This window comes from Ovis canadensis, chromosome 9 (assembly GCF_042477335.2).
Source record: "Ovis canadensis isolate MfBH-ARS-UI-01 breed Bighorn chromosome 9, ARS-UI_OviCan_v2, whole genome shotgun sequence".
In the NCBI taxonomy this organism is placed as follows: Eukaryota; Metazoa; Chordata; class Mammalia; order Artiodactyla; family Bovidae; genus Ovis; species Ovis canadensis.
In genome coordinates, this window is record NC_091253.1 from 68,472,875 (window position 1) to 68,490,665 (window position 17,791).

The 17,791-nt window shown below is 39.3% G+C and overlaps 2 protein-coding genes across 2 annotated transcripts in view; one reads left to right on the top strand and one right to left on the bottom strand.

The window, feature by feature from the left end:
• Nucleotides 1-4,445, top strand: part of TNFRSF11B (TNF receptor superfamily member 11b) — a 29,383-nt gene extending 24,938 nt beyond the window's left edge. The window contains exons 4-5 of the mRNA XM_069601093.1: nucleotides 1,243-1,467; nucleotides 3,220-4,445. Of these exons, the coding sequence (XP_069457194.1) occupies nucleotides 1,243-1,467; nucleotides 3,220-3,608 (614 nt within the window). The 3' untranslated portion in view covers nucleotides 3,609-4,445. The remainder of the gene's footprint in view (nucleotides 1-1,242; nucleotides 1,468-3,219) is intronic.
• COLEC10 (collectin subfamily member 10) overlaps nucleotides 1-17,791 on the bottom strand; it is a 531,893-nt gene that overhangs the window by 208,979 nt on the left and 305,123 nt on the right. Inside the window, exon 6 of the mRNA XM_069601094.1 lies at nucleotides 1,546-1,696. The gene's annotated coding sequence lies outside the window, so the exon portion shown is untranslated. The remainder of the gene's footprint in view (nucleotides 1-1,545; nucleotides 1,697-17,791) is intronic.

The following is a 17,791-nucleotide window of genomic DNA, read 5'->3' on the forward strand; positions in this document are numbered from 1 at the left end:
CCATCTCATCCTCTGTCGTCCCCTTCTCCTCCTGCCCCCAATCCCTCCCAGCATCAGAGTCTTTTCCAATGAGTCAAACTTCCCATGAGGTGGCCAAAGTACTGGAGTTTCAGCTTCAGCACCATTCCCTCCAAAGAAATCCCAGGGCTGATCTCCTTCAGAACGGACTGGTTGGATCTCCTTGCAGTCCAAGGGACTCTCAAGAGTCTTCTCCAACACCACAGTTCAAAAGCATCCATTCTTCAGTGCTCAGCTTTCTTCACAGTCCAACTCTCACATCCATACATGACTACTAGAAAAACCATAGCTTTGACTAGATGGACCTTTGTTGGCAAAGTAATGTCTCTGATTTTGAATATGCTATCTAGGTTGGTCATAACTTTTCTTCCAGGGAGTAAGTGTCTTTTAATTTCATGGCTGCAGTCACCATCTGCAGTGATTTTGGAGCCCCCAAAAATAAAGTCTGACACTGTTTCCACTGTTTCCCCATCTATTTCCCATGAAGTGATGGGACCGGATGCCATGATCTTCGTTTTCTGAATGTTGAGCTTTAAGCCAAATTTTTGACTCTCCTCTTTCACTTTCATCAAGAGGCTTTTTAGTTCGTCTTCACTTTTTGCCATAAGGGTGGTGTCATCTGCATATCTGAGGTTACTGATATTTCTCCCAGCAATCTTGATTCCAGCTTGTGCTTCTTCCAGCCCAGCATTTCTCATGATGTACTCTGCATATAAGTTAAATAAGCAGGGTGACAATATACAGCCTTGACGTACTCCTTTTCCTATTTGGAACCAATCTGCCACTAACACCAGGCAATAGAAGGTTGATTTTATTAAAGTTTTTTATTTTAACATGCAATATTCTGGAAAACACAACCTTGTTGGTTTTTGTCCTTTTTTTCTCTATCTCCCTCTCCCTTTCCTTATTCTTCTTCTTATTATTATTATTATCCACTAGATATCCAAGAATCCAATTATTGAGTGAAAGTGAAAGTGTGAGTCACTTAATCATGTCCCACTCTTTGTGATGCCATGGACTGTAGACCAACAGGCTCTTCTGTCCCTGGGATTTTCCCAGGCAAGAATAATGTAGTACGTTGCCATTCCCTTCTCCAGGGGATCTTCCCTACTGAGGGATTGAACCCAGGCTTCCTGCATTGCAGGCAGATTCTTTACCATCTGAGCTACCAGGGAAGCCCAAATTATTGAGTAAATCTTCTTAATCTTCCCACCTTCCTTTTAGACATGACCCTGTGTGAGGAGGCGTTCTTCAGGTTTGCTGTTCCTACAAAGCTTACCCCGAACTGGCTCAGTGTCCTAGTAGACAATCTGCCTGGCACCAAAGTAAATGCAGAGAGCGTAGAGAGGATAAAACAGCGACACAACTCACGAGAACAGACTTTCCAGCTGCTGAAGTTATGGAAACATCAAAACAAAGATCAAGATATGGTCAAGAAGATCATCCAAGGTATGGTAGCCTGAACTAAACAACTCAAACAGAAATCAGAACATCTGCTCATCATACAACAGAAATGAGACTATGTACCTGTTGGTTTAGTTGTGTGGATGCTGTTTCCCTTTGGGAATTATTGTTGGACTGAAATCGTTTTCAAATGATAGAGGAGAAGCTGTTCCTAGATCAGTCATGCGGGGTTTTATTTTCACCTTCTCTACTCTCCAATTTTTCAATTGTCTCTCTGGAAGGAGGGAAAATACATTTCAAATGTAGGAATAAACCTCAGGAAATCTGACTCTGGATCCCTTAGCAGCTGTACGAGCATCCTGTCTGATATATCTAGAAGTTCTTTAACTATTTTAGATCTTACCTTGCAATTCTACCAAGAAACTATGTAGTATTTATCTGGTAATTCTCTCCAGAGAGCCTCTAAGTGTCTAGGTATCCTCTCATTAATCCTCACAATACAGTCTATTTTAAAATTACCATTTTAATAGCACATGTCGTGAGGATTAATGAGATAAGTGCTTTAAAGTGTTTGAGCTTCTTGGAGAAAAGCGCTATTTAAATCCAAGTACTCTCATATTTTAGTTTTGTAAAGAATCTCCTTTTGAAACTCTGTGTGTGTGTGTGTGTGTGTGTGTGTGTGTGTGTGTGTGTGTGTATGTATTATGATGGGAGTGAATAAATACAGAAGGGAAAAGGAAGTAAGTTTCATCCAGAGTGTACTATAATCTTTGGGATACACAGAAGAGAAAGTTCTGACTTGAATTAGCATTGGACATTCTCGAAAAAAAATGGTTGGGGGGGGGTGCCTTTCATGATGCAATGTTAATGAAAAATCCATTCTGCTCTTCATGTGTAGTTAAATGATTGAGGAATCCTACACAACTGTAAAGCCTCAAACATCTGAAACTAAGGCAACAGATTTTAGGAGACTAACATCTTTGACAGTTGAATGCTTTCACTTGTGCAGAGTAAACTTGTCTTCTGTTTTTGGCAAACAAAATGCATTCTTTGAAAGTATAATTAGCCCTGAGGCAGAAGGGAAGGGAAGTAGGGAAAAAGAGACAGTTAGAATTGGATGGGACCGAATTCCCTGTTTTATAAATGAAGACATTTTAGCCCAGAAAGATGAGGGGACTTGCCTTAGGTCTGACAGATACTAAATGACTCATGCCATCAACAGAAACATTACTTACTCCATCTATGTTTATGTCCTAGCTCATTACCAAAATATTCTCTAGGTCATGTGTATCCTACTGTTCTTTGGCCTCGAATTATTGGATTTTCAGATCTCCTGTGTGCTGATAATCCTTTGGTGCTATTTACTAAAGACTATTTGAAGCAACTAATTTTTCAAATAGCATATATATTGGTATCAATTAATGAAAGTTTATATTACAAAATAGCTAACTGTATTTTTTCTAAAATGTTACGCTTTTCATTGCTTCAGATTTTCTTAGAAAACTGAGAGCAATGTGTCCCTAGTTTCTTACTGTTATTTTCCAAATGTGGGCTTTTCACAAAGCTGTGTTAGAGGCAGAGAATACAGAAAGCATATTATTCTATCGTAACACAAAATAATATTGAACTCAGTTCTCAGAAATAACTAGCGTGACTTGAGCCCTCCCTCAAAGGAAAGGAGGAGGTCAGCCTTAAAATTATGAAATGCTGCGGAACTCCCTTTTGCCTCAGGGTAGTTCTGTAGTGGCTTTAGATAGACTATGTGGATGAATGTCTCTGTGTTTTCGCTTCATTCAGATATCGACCTCTGTGAAAACAGCGTGAGGAGGCATATTGGACACATGAACCTCACCTTTGAGCAGCTTCTAAAGTTGATGGAAAGCTTGCCGGGGAAGAAAGTGACGACAGAAGACGTTGAGAAAACAGTGAAGACGTGCAAATCAAGTGAGCAACTCCTGAAGCTGCTCAGCCTGTGGAGGATAAAAAATGGCGACCAGGACACCCGCAAGGGCCTGCTGCACGCCCTAAAGCACTTGAAGAAGCACCACTTCCCCAAGACTGTCATTCAGAGTCTGAAGAAGACCATCCGGTTCCTTCACAGCTTCACCATGTACAGGTTATATCGGAAGCTATTTTTAGAAATGATAGGAAACCAGGTCCAGTCGTTAAAGATAAGCTGCTTATAACCGGAAATGGTCACAGAGCTGTTTCCTCACCATGGACCAGATCTAATAAATGAGTAGACTGTTTCTCAGGCTCTTGAGGAGGGAACAATGATTTCTTTCTCATCACCAAGGACTGGCTTTGACCCCAGGGCCCAAAAGAAACTATGGTGTGGAGAAAGAACGCTTATCTCTCCCCTAAAGTATAATAAACCCCAAACTGTTTATCCAGCTGATGCATCTGGTCCAGTATCTACTGACTCTATTTTCTCTTGTTACTGCTTGCAGTAATTCAACTGGAAATAAGAAATGAGACTCCATTGTGTCTTACTAAATATCAGAATGTCTAATTTAAATAGCTTTGAGATTTCAGCTGTACTAGAGGCTTTTATTTAAAAGCCATTTGTTTTCTGTAAAAGTTACTAATATATCTGTAACACTATTATAGTATTTGCTATTTATATTCATTCAGATATAAGGTTTGTACATATTACCATCCTGAAGGGAAACTGTGTAAGACTTAATTTTAGAAAGAAAAATATATATATTCTGTTTATTATTATGATACACAAAAGAGATAAAAATATATATTTTTAACAGAATGTTTGTAGCATTTCCTAATAGGTACTGCCATTCTTCCTGTGTAGAGTATTTTTGTAATATACTTTTACCTGTATAAGGTGTAATACCATTTTTTAGAAAATACATTATGTAGTCAATTGTTTAATGTTGGAAAGTGTATGAAATATAAGTTATCTGAATATTAGATGCTCTGAGAAATTGAATGTACCTTATTTAAAAGATTTTATGTTTTTACTACATAAACAACATCATTAATTAAAGTTTTCAAATTATTTTTCATTGCTTCTCCTCTTGCTTTTATTTGAATGGGACATGAATGGATCCGAGGTTTCACAATTTTCCCTTTCTTTCATCATCAGGACCATTTGGGAACACTGTTAAAAATGCAGATTCCTGGGCCAATTTTTTGAGAAACTCTAGGGAGGAGGGCAGAAACCTGCATTTTTAACATGCTCCAATGTAGTTTTTACTACACGTAAGTTGAAGAATTTCTGAAGTCAAGTTTAATAAACAGATGACACAAGCCACTTATAACTGCTGCCATTAGCATCAAGAGACAAAACTACGTAAGTTCTTTTGGTTGCCAGTGATAAAAACGTGTGGGCTTCCCAGGTGGCTCAGAGGGTAAAGAAGCTGCCTGCCAATGCAGGAGACACAGGAGATGTGGGTTTGATCCCTGGGCCAGGAAGATCCCTTGGAGGAGGGCATGGCAACCCATTCCAGTATTCTTAACCTAGAGAATCCCATGAACAAAGGAGCCTTGTGGGCTACAGTCCATAGGATCACAAAAAGTCCGACATGACTGAGGTAACTGAGCAAGCAGGCATGCACTAGAAACTGGCACTATTTAATTTAAGAAAACATTAAATGGAAGGGTGATGTATTTGGTTGAATGGTACTCCCACCGCAAACTATGTTTATACCATATTCTCCAGAATCTGTCAATGTGCTTTAGAAAAATCATCTTTCTTTGTACATGTAATTAAGTTGTCTTGAGATGAGAAAATCATCCTTGATTATCCAAGTGGGACCTACATGCAGTGGCAAATGTCTTCATCAGAGACACAGAGCAGAAAGACAGAAAGAAAGACAATCTGCAGTCAGAGGCAGAGATGGGAGTGATGTGGTTTCAAGCCAAACAGCCACAAGCTAGGGAAGAGAGGAACACTTTCTCCCTGAGAGCCTCTGTAGGGAGTACGCCCTGCTGACATCCGAAGTTTGGAATTCTGGCCTCCAGGACTATGAGAGAATTCACATCTGTTGTTTAAGTCATCTAGTTTGTGGTAATTTGCCACAACAGCCATAGGTACTATTACAGGTTGTATCTAAGCCTCAGAAACAGTAGAATTAAGAAATCTCTGGGCCCCTGGGTGGCAGAAGTTCCTACACTTCCTCTTAGTCTTATATTTCTGTATCTTTTAGTTCAAATGTCTAATTCCTAGCAGAGAGACTCTGGTTGTTCAAATAGGGACTGGTGTAAATACATGGCCAGTGAGGGTCTGTCTTCATCAGCTTCAGTTCCCAAGAAGGGGATATCACTGTGAATGGGGTCCACACCTCATCCTTTCACAGTCTGCATATCTCTTTCTGGCACTTTACTAAGATTTAGAATGCAACACCTACATTACATGTGAAACCTTAATGTAGGTCAACCTTACCTTTGTGAAATCAGATCATTATGGCTGCTTTGACAGAAGGGTTATTGTTGTTTAGTCACTAAGTTGTGTTGAACTTTTTCTTGATCCCATGGACTGTAACCCATCGGGCTCCTTTGTTCATGGGATTTCCCAGGCAAGAATATTGGAGTGGGTTGCCGTTTCCTTCTCCAGGGTGTCTTCCCAACCCAGGGACTGAACCCACATCTCCTGCACTGGCAGATGGATTCTTTACCACTGAGCCACCAGGGAAGCCCTTGACAGAAGGATAGATCCTGCTAAATGTCACACAAGCTAATAAATCTGGGGAAATAAATGGCAGAGGTAAAGTCAAGAGGCTCAAGCCTGGAGAATTAGAGTTCCAAGCTGCAATACTGGGAGTGGAAAATGTGGAAATTAAGTGCTGAAGGCATACGTAGGAAGGCAGGGGTTAACTAACAGCCAGCTTGTTGCCTTCAGAAGCACCAGTTCTTCCACCAAAGTTCTTGTGCACAGAAAATGAAATGGCCTCATACATATCAGTTAAGTTTAAGAAACGTTTGGAAGTTTAATGGCATCAAGTATAAATCCTTTAAGTGCTAATTTGATTGGACTCCCTGCCTGCTCCTTTGGGTTGAGTCTGCCTCAAGCTTCTCCTCCAAGGGAAATATAATATGTAAATTCATGTCAGTTTCTCTCTTTTTTTTAACTTTTAATTTTGAAATAATTTTAGACCTACAGAATCACTGAAAATATTATATAAAATATCTCCAGTAAGCTATTTTATAAAATACACCTTAATTTCAGTCTGTCTGTTTTCTCATGAACAGATGATATTATGGATTTGGGGGAAGAATATCACATAGGTAACTGTCCTTCTTACATCATATCAGGGGCAAATGATATCAGCATGACTACTGTTGATATGAACCTTGATAAAAGTGAATTTTTGTATAAAATGTGACACATATATTGAAGTCCCTTTTTTTTTCAGATATATGATCATTCGCTTGTTCCTATAGGATCTGTTGAAAAGACTAGCATTTCTTTATTTAATTGCCTTTGTGTCTTTGTTACAAATCAGTTGATTATATTTCTGTGGGTATATTGCTGGACTCCATTCTATTCCATTTATCTATCAGTCTGTCTTTTCACCAGTACCACACAGTCTTTATTTTCTTTAAGCTTAGGGTGTACAGCATAATGATTTGACTTATACATCATGAAATGATTATCACAAGTGTAGTGAACACACATAATCTCACATAGATACAAAATAAAAGGGAAAAAATATTTTTTCTTGTGATGAGAACTCCTAGGATTTACTCTCTCAACAACTTGCATATACAATATACAGTAGTGTTAATTATTTAATCATATTGTGCATTGCATTCCCAGTTCTGTGTGTGCTTAGTCGCTCAGTCATGTCTGACTCTTTGCAACCCCACGGACTATAGCCTGCCAGTCTCCTCTTTCCATGGGGATTCTTCAGGCAAGAATACTGGAGTGGGTTGCCGTGCCCTCCTCCAGGGGATCTTCCCAATCCAGGGATCCAACCCAGGTCTCCCCCATTGCAGGCAGATTCCTTACCCTCTGAGCCACCAGGGAAGCCCAAGAATACTGGACTGGGTAGCCTATCCCTTCTCCAGGGGATCTTCCTGATCCAGCAATTGAACAGGGACCTCCTGCACTGCAGGTAGATTCTTTACCAACTGAGATATCAGGTTAGACCTATATCCCTAGTACTTATTTATAATTGGAAGTTTCTACCTTTTGACCATTTTCAAGCAATTCCCTGTCCCCCTACCTCTTACCCCATGCTTCTGGTAACCACAAATCTGATCTCTTTTCCTATGAATTTCTGTGTTTCTTTCTGAATTACAGTTAACTTACAACATGATATTAATTCTGGTATACAACATAGAAATTGGATATTTCTGCAAATTACAAAATGATCACCATGATAAGTCTAGTTATCATCTATCACCATACAAAGATATCACATTATTAATACTGTATACTTCGTCCCTGTGACTCATTTGTTTGGTAACTGGAAATTTGACCTCTTAACCTCCCTCACCTGTTTTATTCATCCCCATACTTCTCCCTCTGGCAACCACTTGTTAGTTCTTTGTGTCTATGACTCTGCTTCTGTTTTTTTGTTTGTTCATTTATTTTGCATTTTAGATGACACGTATAAGTGAAATCATATGACATTTGTCTTTCTCTGTTTTAATTCACTTAGAATATTATCCTCTAGGCTCATCCATGTTGTCACAAATGGTATGATTCCATTCTTCTTTATGGCCGAATAATATTTAATTGCATATATACACCACATCCTCTTTATTCATTGATCTATGGACAGAACTTAGGTTGCTGCTATAGACTGGCTATTTTAAACTATGCTGTGATAAGCATATGGTGCGTGTATCTTTTCATATTGGTGTTTTTGTTTTCTTCAGAAAACTATCCAGAAGTGAGACTGATGAATTGTATTGTAGTTCTATTTTTAATTTTTTGCATACTTCTTTGCATAGTGGCTGCACCAATTTACATTCTCACCAATAGTGCACAAGGGTTCCCTTTCCTCCACATCCTCAAAACTTGTTATTTGTTCTCTTGACGATAGCTATTCTGACTGGCTATCAAAACTCTTTGAAGTTTTGATTTTCATTTCCCTGATGATTATTAATGTTGAGCATCTTTTCATGTGTCTATTGGCCATCTGTATGTCTTTTTTGGAAAAACGTCTATCCAGGTTCTCTGTCCATTTTTTAACTGATTGGTTTTTTCAGATGTTGACTTGTATAAGTTCTTGGTGCACTTTTAAAATTAACCTCTCCAGTTCCACTGTCATGGGCAGTTTTCCTTCTGCTCAAATTGTAAAGGAAGACTTTCCATTAATCCAGTTAGTAACTGCACTAGTTTTGTGATTTGTTGTTGTTGTTGCTAGGTTACACACCATGAATCACAGATTTCAAATCTCTATAGATACCTATTTCTAAGGTGGCTGATGTACATCAAAGCAATGGCTGTAGGATCCTGAGTTTCTGTTGTTCGCTTTAGCTTGTGCCTCAAACTGGTTCTCTGTGCACATTCTTATTCCTCTAAAAACCCTTGCCCAGAAGTATTTTTCCTGTTGTTATTTGAAGTGTCGTAGTTTCACAGTGCGGGGTGGGAGGTACCATTACCGTGTTGTTGTTGTTCCTTATTTTTATTTATTTATTTTTGGCTGCACTGGGTCTTGGCTGCTGTGCTTTCTCTAGGTGCAGTGAGCAGGGGCTACTCTTCATTGCAATGTGCAGGCTTCTCATTGCAGTGGCCTCTCTTGTTGCAGAGCATGGGCTCTAGGGTTTCAGTAGTGGTGACACACAGGCTTAGCCGTCCCATGGTTATGTGGGATCTTCCTGGACTAGGGATTGAACCCATGTCCCCTGCATTGGCAGGCAGATTCTTAACCATGGACCACCAGGGAAGCCCACAGCTGGTGGTGTTCTCATTAAGGCCCATAAACATAGCTGTGTCCCTGGGGTGTATGGCCTTCTCGGTTTTCTTGCCGCTCCCTGGTTGCAGTTCTGGGTTCAGTACTTAATTCTGTGCTTTGTCCCAAGAATAGACTTTTCCCTTCTCCTGTTCCCTTTCCTTAGCTATCAGGACACATCATTATCCCCCAAAGTCCATAGTTTGCCTTAGAGTTCACTCTTGGTGTTGTACATCCAAATTTTTTTTTTTTTAAGTCTGAGATTTGAATTTAGTTTGGTTCCTTTTCATCATAAGTTTGAGAATGTCACTCACTCCAGCTCTCTACATCCTTCAGCTCTACACATTCTTCCCAAGAGGAAGTCAAAACTTGGTCAATTTTGTTGTTTAAAGACTTGATGTGAAAGACTGGATGGGAATTAAAACTATCCTTGTGAGTGCAGTCCCACCACTATCTCCTCTTGTCCATGTAGAAACTTACACAAGTTGTGAAGCAGTTTTAATGAATTAGTATAATGGGGAAAAAAAGATTCAGGCCAAGGAACAATTTTGAAATCCTTATTCTACACGTGTCATGGAAAATGTCCTTGAAGTTTTAATCTACAAAACCTTTTCTATCCTATCTATTTTATTAAGCATCTAATTCAATAGGCTACCTTCAGTATTTTATTCATATGATGAAAATCTAATGTGTTAACTTATTGAAAAAATATTTGAGTTCCAAATTAGAGTGCTCAACACAATATACTGTATACCCAGGTTTACACAAGTAGCAAGCCATCACTACTCTCAAGAGTGTAGACTTAGGTTGTTTCAATTTGCTAATTTTGAAACTGTCCCTGTCAAACAGAGAGGTATTTACATTCAGGTATAGAGATGAGTGTGAAAAAAAGGACTTTAAAGACAGAGAAGTCTACACTCTTCTTTACCAGTGCAGAAATAGCCCTGGAAGTGCATGGGTGCTCAGTCACATCCAGCTCTTTGCAACCCCATGGACTGTACCTTGTCAGGGCCCTCTGCCCATGGAATTTTCCAGGCAAGAATACTGGAGCAGGTTGCCATTTCCTACTCTGGGAGATCTTTCCAGCTCGGGGATGGAACCAAATCCCCTGGATCTGCTGCATTGGCAGGCAGATTCTTTACCACAGAGACACATAGGAAGCTCATGGAACTAGCCCTGGAATTAGCTCCTTTTAAAATACTGAGAACATTTGAAGATGTTTCCTAAGTTAGTGAAAGACGTTCAGTCGTGTCCGACTCTTTGTGATCCCATGGACTATACAGTCCATGAAGTTCTCCAGGCCAGAATACTGGAGTGGATAGCCTTTCCTAAATTTATACCCAAACTCACTGAGGAATAAACTTCTACCATGCTCTTTCCTTGATCAAAGTTCATAACAGTGGGTGTTATCAGTTCAATTAATATAAGTTGTTGATACTGAAAGCAACTGTATTCTCATTCTTTGACTTTCTTGCTGTTGTTTGACAAATTCCTCTCTCTTCACATCTAGGAAACCATGAAGTAGGGATTTATCAGTAAAAATAGCCAGCAGTAATCATCTGTAACTGAGTTTAAATATATCTGTTCTGAGAATGGTTATAATCTATTAGGGAAGACGGGATATATACATGAAAGAGTAACTGTTAATACCAGACAGGATACACTAAGTGCCAACTGAATTGTATAAACATGGCATAGTCATCACATGTCACCTTTGAAGCCCAAAGAAAGCAAAGAAGAAACAGTAACTTCAGTTAGGTCACATAGCCACATCTAAGCAGAGAGAAAAGGTAGGATATTTGAGATATAAGAAATTGAACTGCGAAAGTCATAGAGGCCGAAAGGTACATAATGTATTGAAGAAACATTGTCTATAGTTATGTCATTTTATATAAAAATTCAAAGAGAAGCATTAAATATGTTCATAGAAGTTTATTTTAACCCTCAATGTGCTAGCAATAGAAAAAATTGCTTGATTTACCCCCAAATCTTCATTTTAGTCTGATAAGCACCTCCTTCTTTTAAGGAACTGCTCTCTCCCACCCTACCCCAAACTCTACATGTAGTTCCAATGGGGGCTGATATTAATTCCTTCTCTTTCAACCTCTATGCTTCCCCATTGCTATCCCAAGGTATTCAAAAAGATATATCTTCTTCAGGATTTGTAATTTGAAATGACTTGAATATTTTTTTTCTGTCCAATGAAATAACTATAAAAATGTAAACCTAAAGCCACTAGAGGTCACAGAGAGAGGGAGTGTCAACTACAAATTAGCATTTGCATCTATCTCTACAAGGATTAAATCAAGTGCTGCTGCAGATGCTGACTTTCAACACCCCCTTGAAAGGAGTTCAGGCTGGAGAGAAGAAATAAGGCACTCTGTGCTCTGGAAAAAACTGGCAGAACAAGTCTTCAGATAGTCAGATATTTTCAAGAGATGATTTTATGAGTCCAGTTCTCGTAACTCCTCATGTCTAGAAAAGCACTAAAATCCTTCATGGTGTTGTCTGATCCTGGTGACTAGCAGTAACCTTTATGAGACTAGAAGTCTTTGATAAAAAATATGTGCTTGATTGTATATACTCCCCCTTCACCAAAACCACATATATGCTGACCTCCCCACTGCCTCTTTGGAACAGTTTCTCAGAGATATCTAAGAAGCTGTCTCCCAGACTATAATCCTCATTTTGCCCCAAATAAAACTTAACTCGAAACTCTCATGTTGTACCCTTTTTAAGCTGGCAGAAGCTAACAGAGAACTAAGGAGAAAAGATAGGCAGAGAATCCTAATGATGTTTAAGTCCCTGGTTCTAGCTACATTTTTTCTTCCTGATATTTAGTTTTGTGAACAATTGACTTTTCCTTCTCCCTCAAGCGAGTTTCTGTCATTCATAAGCAGGAGTCCTCATTTAGGTCCCTAAACACTGGACAAAGTTGTTTGGATTTGAGGAGCTAACAGTAATGACTAGGAGTACTTATCCATCTGAGAATCTTTCGGTTCAGTTCAGTTTAGCCGCTCAGTCGTATCCGACTCTTTGCGAGAATCTTTAGTTTTATAATATTTACATATAAACACAATAGGAGACATTGAGGTTTTAAGAAAGGTATTGATGTTTGCAAGGTAGCATTACAAGATTATTCTGGCAGGAGCGTAGAGAATGGATTGGAGCAGAAATAGGCTAGAGACAATGAAAGCAGAAGGGTTGACTATTAGAACAGTTTCAGCCATGAAGTAAATAGACAACACAGATGAGGGCTGGGAGCCCAGAATGGAAGAGGAGGTCACATTAAAGCATGTTCCATCTTTCCAAGAGTCATGAGAGGAACAGCACCATCACTGGACACTTGGTTATGACTAATGGAGTGAGATTCTTGGCTTTTTCCAAGTATTTAATACAAAATAAATCTCCCATTTCCTTGGGTTCTCTTGAGTCTTTTTCCAGGGAAATTCTACCTCATCTTTTGAGACACAAAATCTTAAGTCATATTTCCACAAAAATCCTTCTAACTAACACAAAGACGTCTTCCAAATTGACATTTCTGTAGCAATTTTGGTTTTTCGTGACTCACTGATTTCAGACAAGAGAGGGTAAACAGGACAGATCATGCATGAAACCCGTGTCATCCTTGTGGAATCATAGGTTTCTAAGAGACAACACGAGGTCATCTGTTCACCTCTCATGTCTTGGTCCAGTCATTTCTAAACCATCCTAGGGAATGATGACCTCGAATTTAATCATTTTAAAAGTAATCTTATTGCTTAGTGACTTCCCTACAACATATACACATGGACCCACCCTGCCAACAGAACACAATTCCAGGACTTAAGAGCTTTCACTCTGAAATTGAAACTGGGAAAAAAAGGTTTCCTTAATAGAAACTCTTAGAATTTTAGAGCAGGTGGGCCCTTCTAGATTGTTCTAACCCAGTGTTTATAAGAAATAATCTAATCATAAGCATCACGTGAGATGTTTATTCAAAATACACATTCCCAGCACACTTTCAGGATGACTTTGATTCCATGGGTTAGGAGTTGATGCTAGAATTCTTATTGGGCAATTTTGGAAATGAATGTATTCTAACTGTTAAGGATCCCAATCAAATTGCACAGCTGGAAGAACTCAGACCTCCTAAGACTCAGAACTCCACTACAATGCTCCTTTAACTTTGTGCTTCTCTGATGACATGGGAAACAACTAGCTTTCCCTCTCTGAGTGCATTTAATCACTGTGTAGGTATCTATCATTTCACTTATCAAAGGACAGTTCAACTACCTCTTGATACTGATGTTAATGGTGATAATAACAACAGCAATAGTAATAATAATCTCTATCGTTTGTGACATGCTTTCCCGTTACCCCAAGATTTGTGTCCATTTAGGTTCTTAGAAAACAATGTTATGTAAGTGAAGTAAATCAGAAAGAGACAAACAAATATCGTATAATATCCCTTATATGTGGAACCTAGAAAAATGGAACAGATGAACTTATTTGCAAAGCAGAAACAGAGTCACAAATGTAGAGAAAAAACTTACAGTTACCAAGTCAGGGAGGGAGGGTGGGATGAATTGGGAGATAGGGATTGACATATAGACACTACTACGCATAAAAGAGATAACTAACGAGAACCTGCTGTATAGCGCTGGGAACTCTGCCGAATGCTCTGTGGTGACCTGAATGGAAAGGAAATATAAAAAAGAGTGGATATATAAAAACATATAACTTATTCACTTTACTGTACAGCAGATAGTAACACAACGCTGTAAAGCAGCTATACTTCAATAAAAAATAATTTAAAACTAAGATGAGAATATGATGTTCTATAAAGCCAAAAGCCAGGAAATCCTTGATCTGTCCTCGATTTGCTATTGTTTCTACAATGACCTTAGAACTCACAGGAAATGCCCTTTAAGAACTTGCTAGGAACACAGCCCTAAGCTTAAGCCCATAGCAGACATCAACTCATTAAATCTCAACAACCTAATTCATTAACTCTCCCTAATCCACTTGTTATATCATTTTACTAAGTCCTCACAGCCCTAGCAGCTGACTTCCCTTGACATCCACCATTTTTAAAATTGAGACCTCTATTATAACCTACTACATGGACTGGGTGTGTCACAGCTACCCCAAGTCCTCTACTTCCTACCACTGATCTATCTCAATTACACCTTTGGATTTTAGCTCAAGATGCCAAACGTCACTCCTGAAATAGGATGACAGTAAGAGTCCAAAGTCATACTTTTGAAAAACAGAATTCACTAGCCAGCAATCCAAGACTAATAGTTTTGCATGGAAAATTCCATCTGTTTTTTTGTGGCACCTGGATCAGATTTTTTCCTCCTGCCAGGAGAATATGCCACTCAAAAAACTCTGCCTTGGATGATGACATGATGTATTCTGCCATTAAGCACTCATGGTGAGGAAAGCATCCAGGATTTGCTTACTAAGAGGAGATGGCAAGAGAAGCAGCTTTGCTAAAGCCTCCAGAATAAATTTCTGTTTAAACCCAAACTATGAAGTTGAAACTGGGTATTAAAAAACCCTAAAGCCTGCCCACTCACACTTGGGTATAACTGGTACTACATCTTTTCTTGATTATTGAAAATAGCCTCTATTGACTAAGCCACATTTAGAGAATAAAGAATTTCATAATAAAGTTTCTATAAAAAATAAAACTTTATGGAATCTGAGAATAAATATGAGATGATTCCACTTCAAAATAAGTAGCCATCTTTCTCAGAAGCAGGCCCATGTGAGTTAATAAACCTTCAGTAAAGGGAAGGGGCTTTAAAGTAAGACACACCTGATTTTAAATATTTTAATATTCAATGTGTGTATATAATATTTTAGGAATTATATCCAACAGTTTAATAATATGTATGATGAGTGTATTTACTTCAGCGGAAATATACATGTTGTCTTAGTGATTGTTGTTCAGTTTAGCAACTAAACTCAGTTGCAACCCCATGGACTGCAGCACGCCAGGCTTCCCCGTCCTTCGCTATCTCTTGGAGTTTGCTCAAGCTCAGGTCCATGAAGTCGGTGATGCCATCCAACCATCTCATTCTCTGTCACCCCTTTCTCCTCTTGCCCTCAATCTTGTTTTAGTTAGTGCACACTAATTTTGTGCCATCTGTCATCTTGTGTTCTACTTTTAGTTCATTTCTTGACTAACTGAAGGATGTTTGAATAGGTGTAGTAGAATGCATGAAGTGTTGAATATTAAAAGGTTTTTTCCCTTGTGTGATTGTGTTAAAAAAAAAAAAAAAGATCTTATAGGTTCCACAGCTTGTTTTCAGTTTGAGACTATTAGAATAAAGCTTCTACGAATATTTGTGAAAAAAATAAATAAATCCTGTCTCTTCTCTTAAGCAGTGTGATTGTTTTAGGGCTCAGCCTCTCTGTCTGCATAATCCATAGACTAAAACCTTAGAAACTTATCTGGATATCCCATGTAAATTTCTAACACAGTACATGGCAGAGCATACAAGTGTTTTTTAAAACTTCACACAAAGGATGGGTCCCAATCATTTTGTGTGATCATTTTGATCAGGGAAATGAAATCATTTGACCAGGGAAATGAGAAAGGATCATTCCTCCAGAAAACTATGCTGATGATTTGGTTCAGAGTTGTGACCACTTCACCCCCAAAATGGAAGAGAGGCCGGTCAAGAGAAGGCAGTTAAGGAGACACATAGGTATCCATAGGCCTGGCTTTTACTTTGAGCCCTAGGCTTTCTGGGCTTCACTGAAGTTTTGGACTGCTTATGACAGCGCTGCCGTGCAGAGTACAGACACAGAGCACCTGCAACTCAGACAGTTAGTGAGAAATGCCACACGCGGCACTGCAGGCACCATGGAGAGAGCAGATGCAAATACCCTGGAGATGTTCTCTGTTCATGTGCTCAGCAGAGATGGTGGACAATTATGGGAAGACCCTCTTTAAAGACAAATCTCTACCCAGTCACTGACATCTGACAGGCTGAGTTAGCCTATTGCCACAAAGTCAGACAGGTCTTTGAGTGTTCAGGGGAGCCACATCAGTCACTCTGACTTCCTTTTGATGAATCTGGATAAAAGAAAATCTCTCTCAAAGAATGATTCCAATTGGAAATAATCTTAAAGGACAGAAGAAAATAGCAATCACTGGGCATCCGTCATTTGCCAAGATCTTATCTTTTTATGTTCATTCCCTTAACGGCTTTACAAATTAGCCCTTAATATTCCCATTTGAATGATAAAAGGCCAGGGCCAAAAGAGAATAAGTTGTATGCCCACTATTTCATAGCAAGGGAGTAACAGAGATAGATTTTAAGCTCCATTTTGTCTTTCAAACTCTTGATATTTCATTTTATCATACTGATCCAAAGAGATTTGGGGAAGTCAGAGAGCAGTCAGTTAAGAATCAAGAAGTGGGCATTTAAAAGCTGTATTTAGCATTTCCTGCATTTTCTTGCCCTAGTGTGGAGGGCAAACTGGTTTCATGCAATTTTGAGTTTGGCCACAGATATTTATGTCGTGTTTGTGTCTACTTGTTCTGTTTTCAGCCCAAGTGGGTGAACAGAAATTCTTTTTTAATTGATTGATTGATTTTGGGCTGCACCGGGTCTTTGGTGCTTGGGCTTTCTCTTTAGTTGCAGCAAGCGCGGGCTACTCTCTGGTTGTGGTATGCGGGCTTCTCATTGCGGTGGCTCCTCTTATTACAGAGCACGGGCTTTAGGCGGGCAGGCTTCAGGAGTTGTGGCACATGGGCTTAGTTGCTCTGCAGTGTGTGAATCTTCTTGGACCAGGGATTGAACACATGTCTCCTGCATTGGCAGGCAGATTCTTAACCACTGGACCATCAAGGAAGTCTTGAAATTCAGTTCTGATGTTAACTAGCCAGAGGTAGCACAGACCTCATAGATTATGGGGAAAGGTCCTCCACAAGACTGACCTGGCTTCAGAGGCATCCACTAGCCACACGTTTTAGGGAGTCCCCAGGCCACTCACACTTCTCACTGGCTATTAAGAATGGGTTCCTACAACCTCCTCAGGCTTGATAATTTGCCAGAATAACTTACAGAACTCAGGAAAGAAATATACTTATGATCATAGTTTATTATAAAGAATACTCCTAGGGGCAAGATCTACAAGAGTCCTGGGAGGACCATGCCTTCTCCCTGTGGAATCAGATGCATCACCCTCTCAGCACATGAATAAGGTGTTTACCAGCTAGGCAGCTCCAGTGTCCAGAGTTTTTATCGGGGTTTCATTACATGAGCAGGATTGACTGAACTCAGTTTCCAGCCCTCTTCATGTCCCAGAGGTCAAGATAGCTCAAAGTCACAACACTAATCAACATGGTTGGTTGATCTTACAACCAGCCTCTATGCTAAAATTATCTAGGAGCCTAACATTTGTGATTATATTGGGTTGGCCAAAAGTTTATTGGGTTTTTGGTAAGATGGTAAGGAAAAACTCAAATGAACTTCTTGGGCAACCCATTATAAGCATAAAAATGA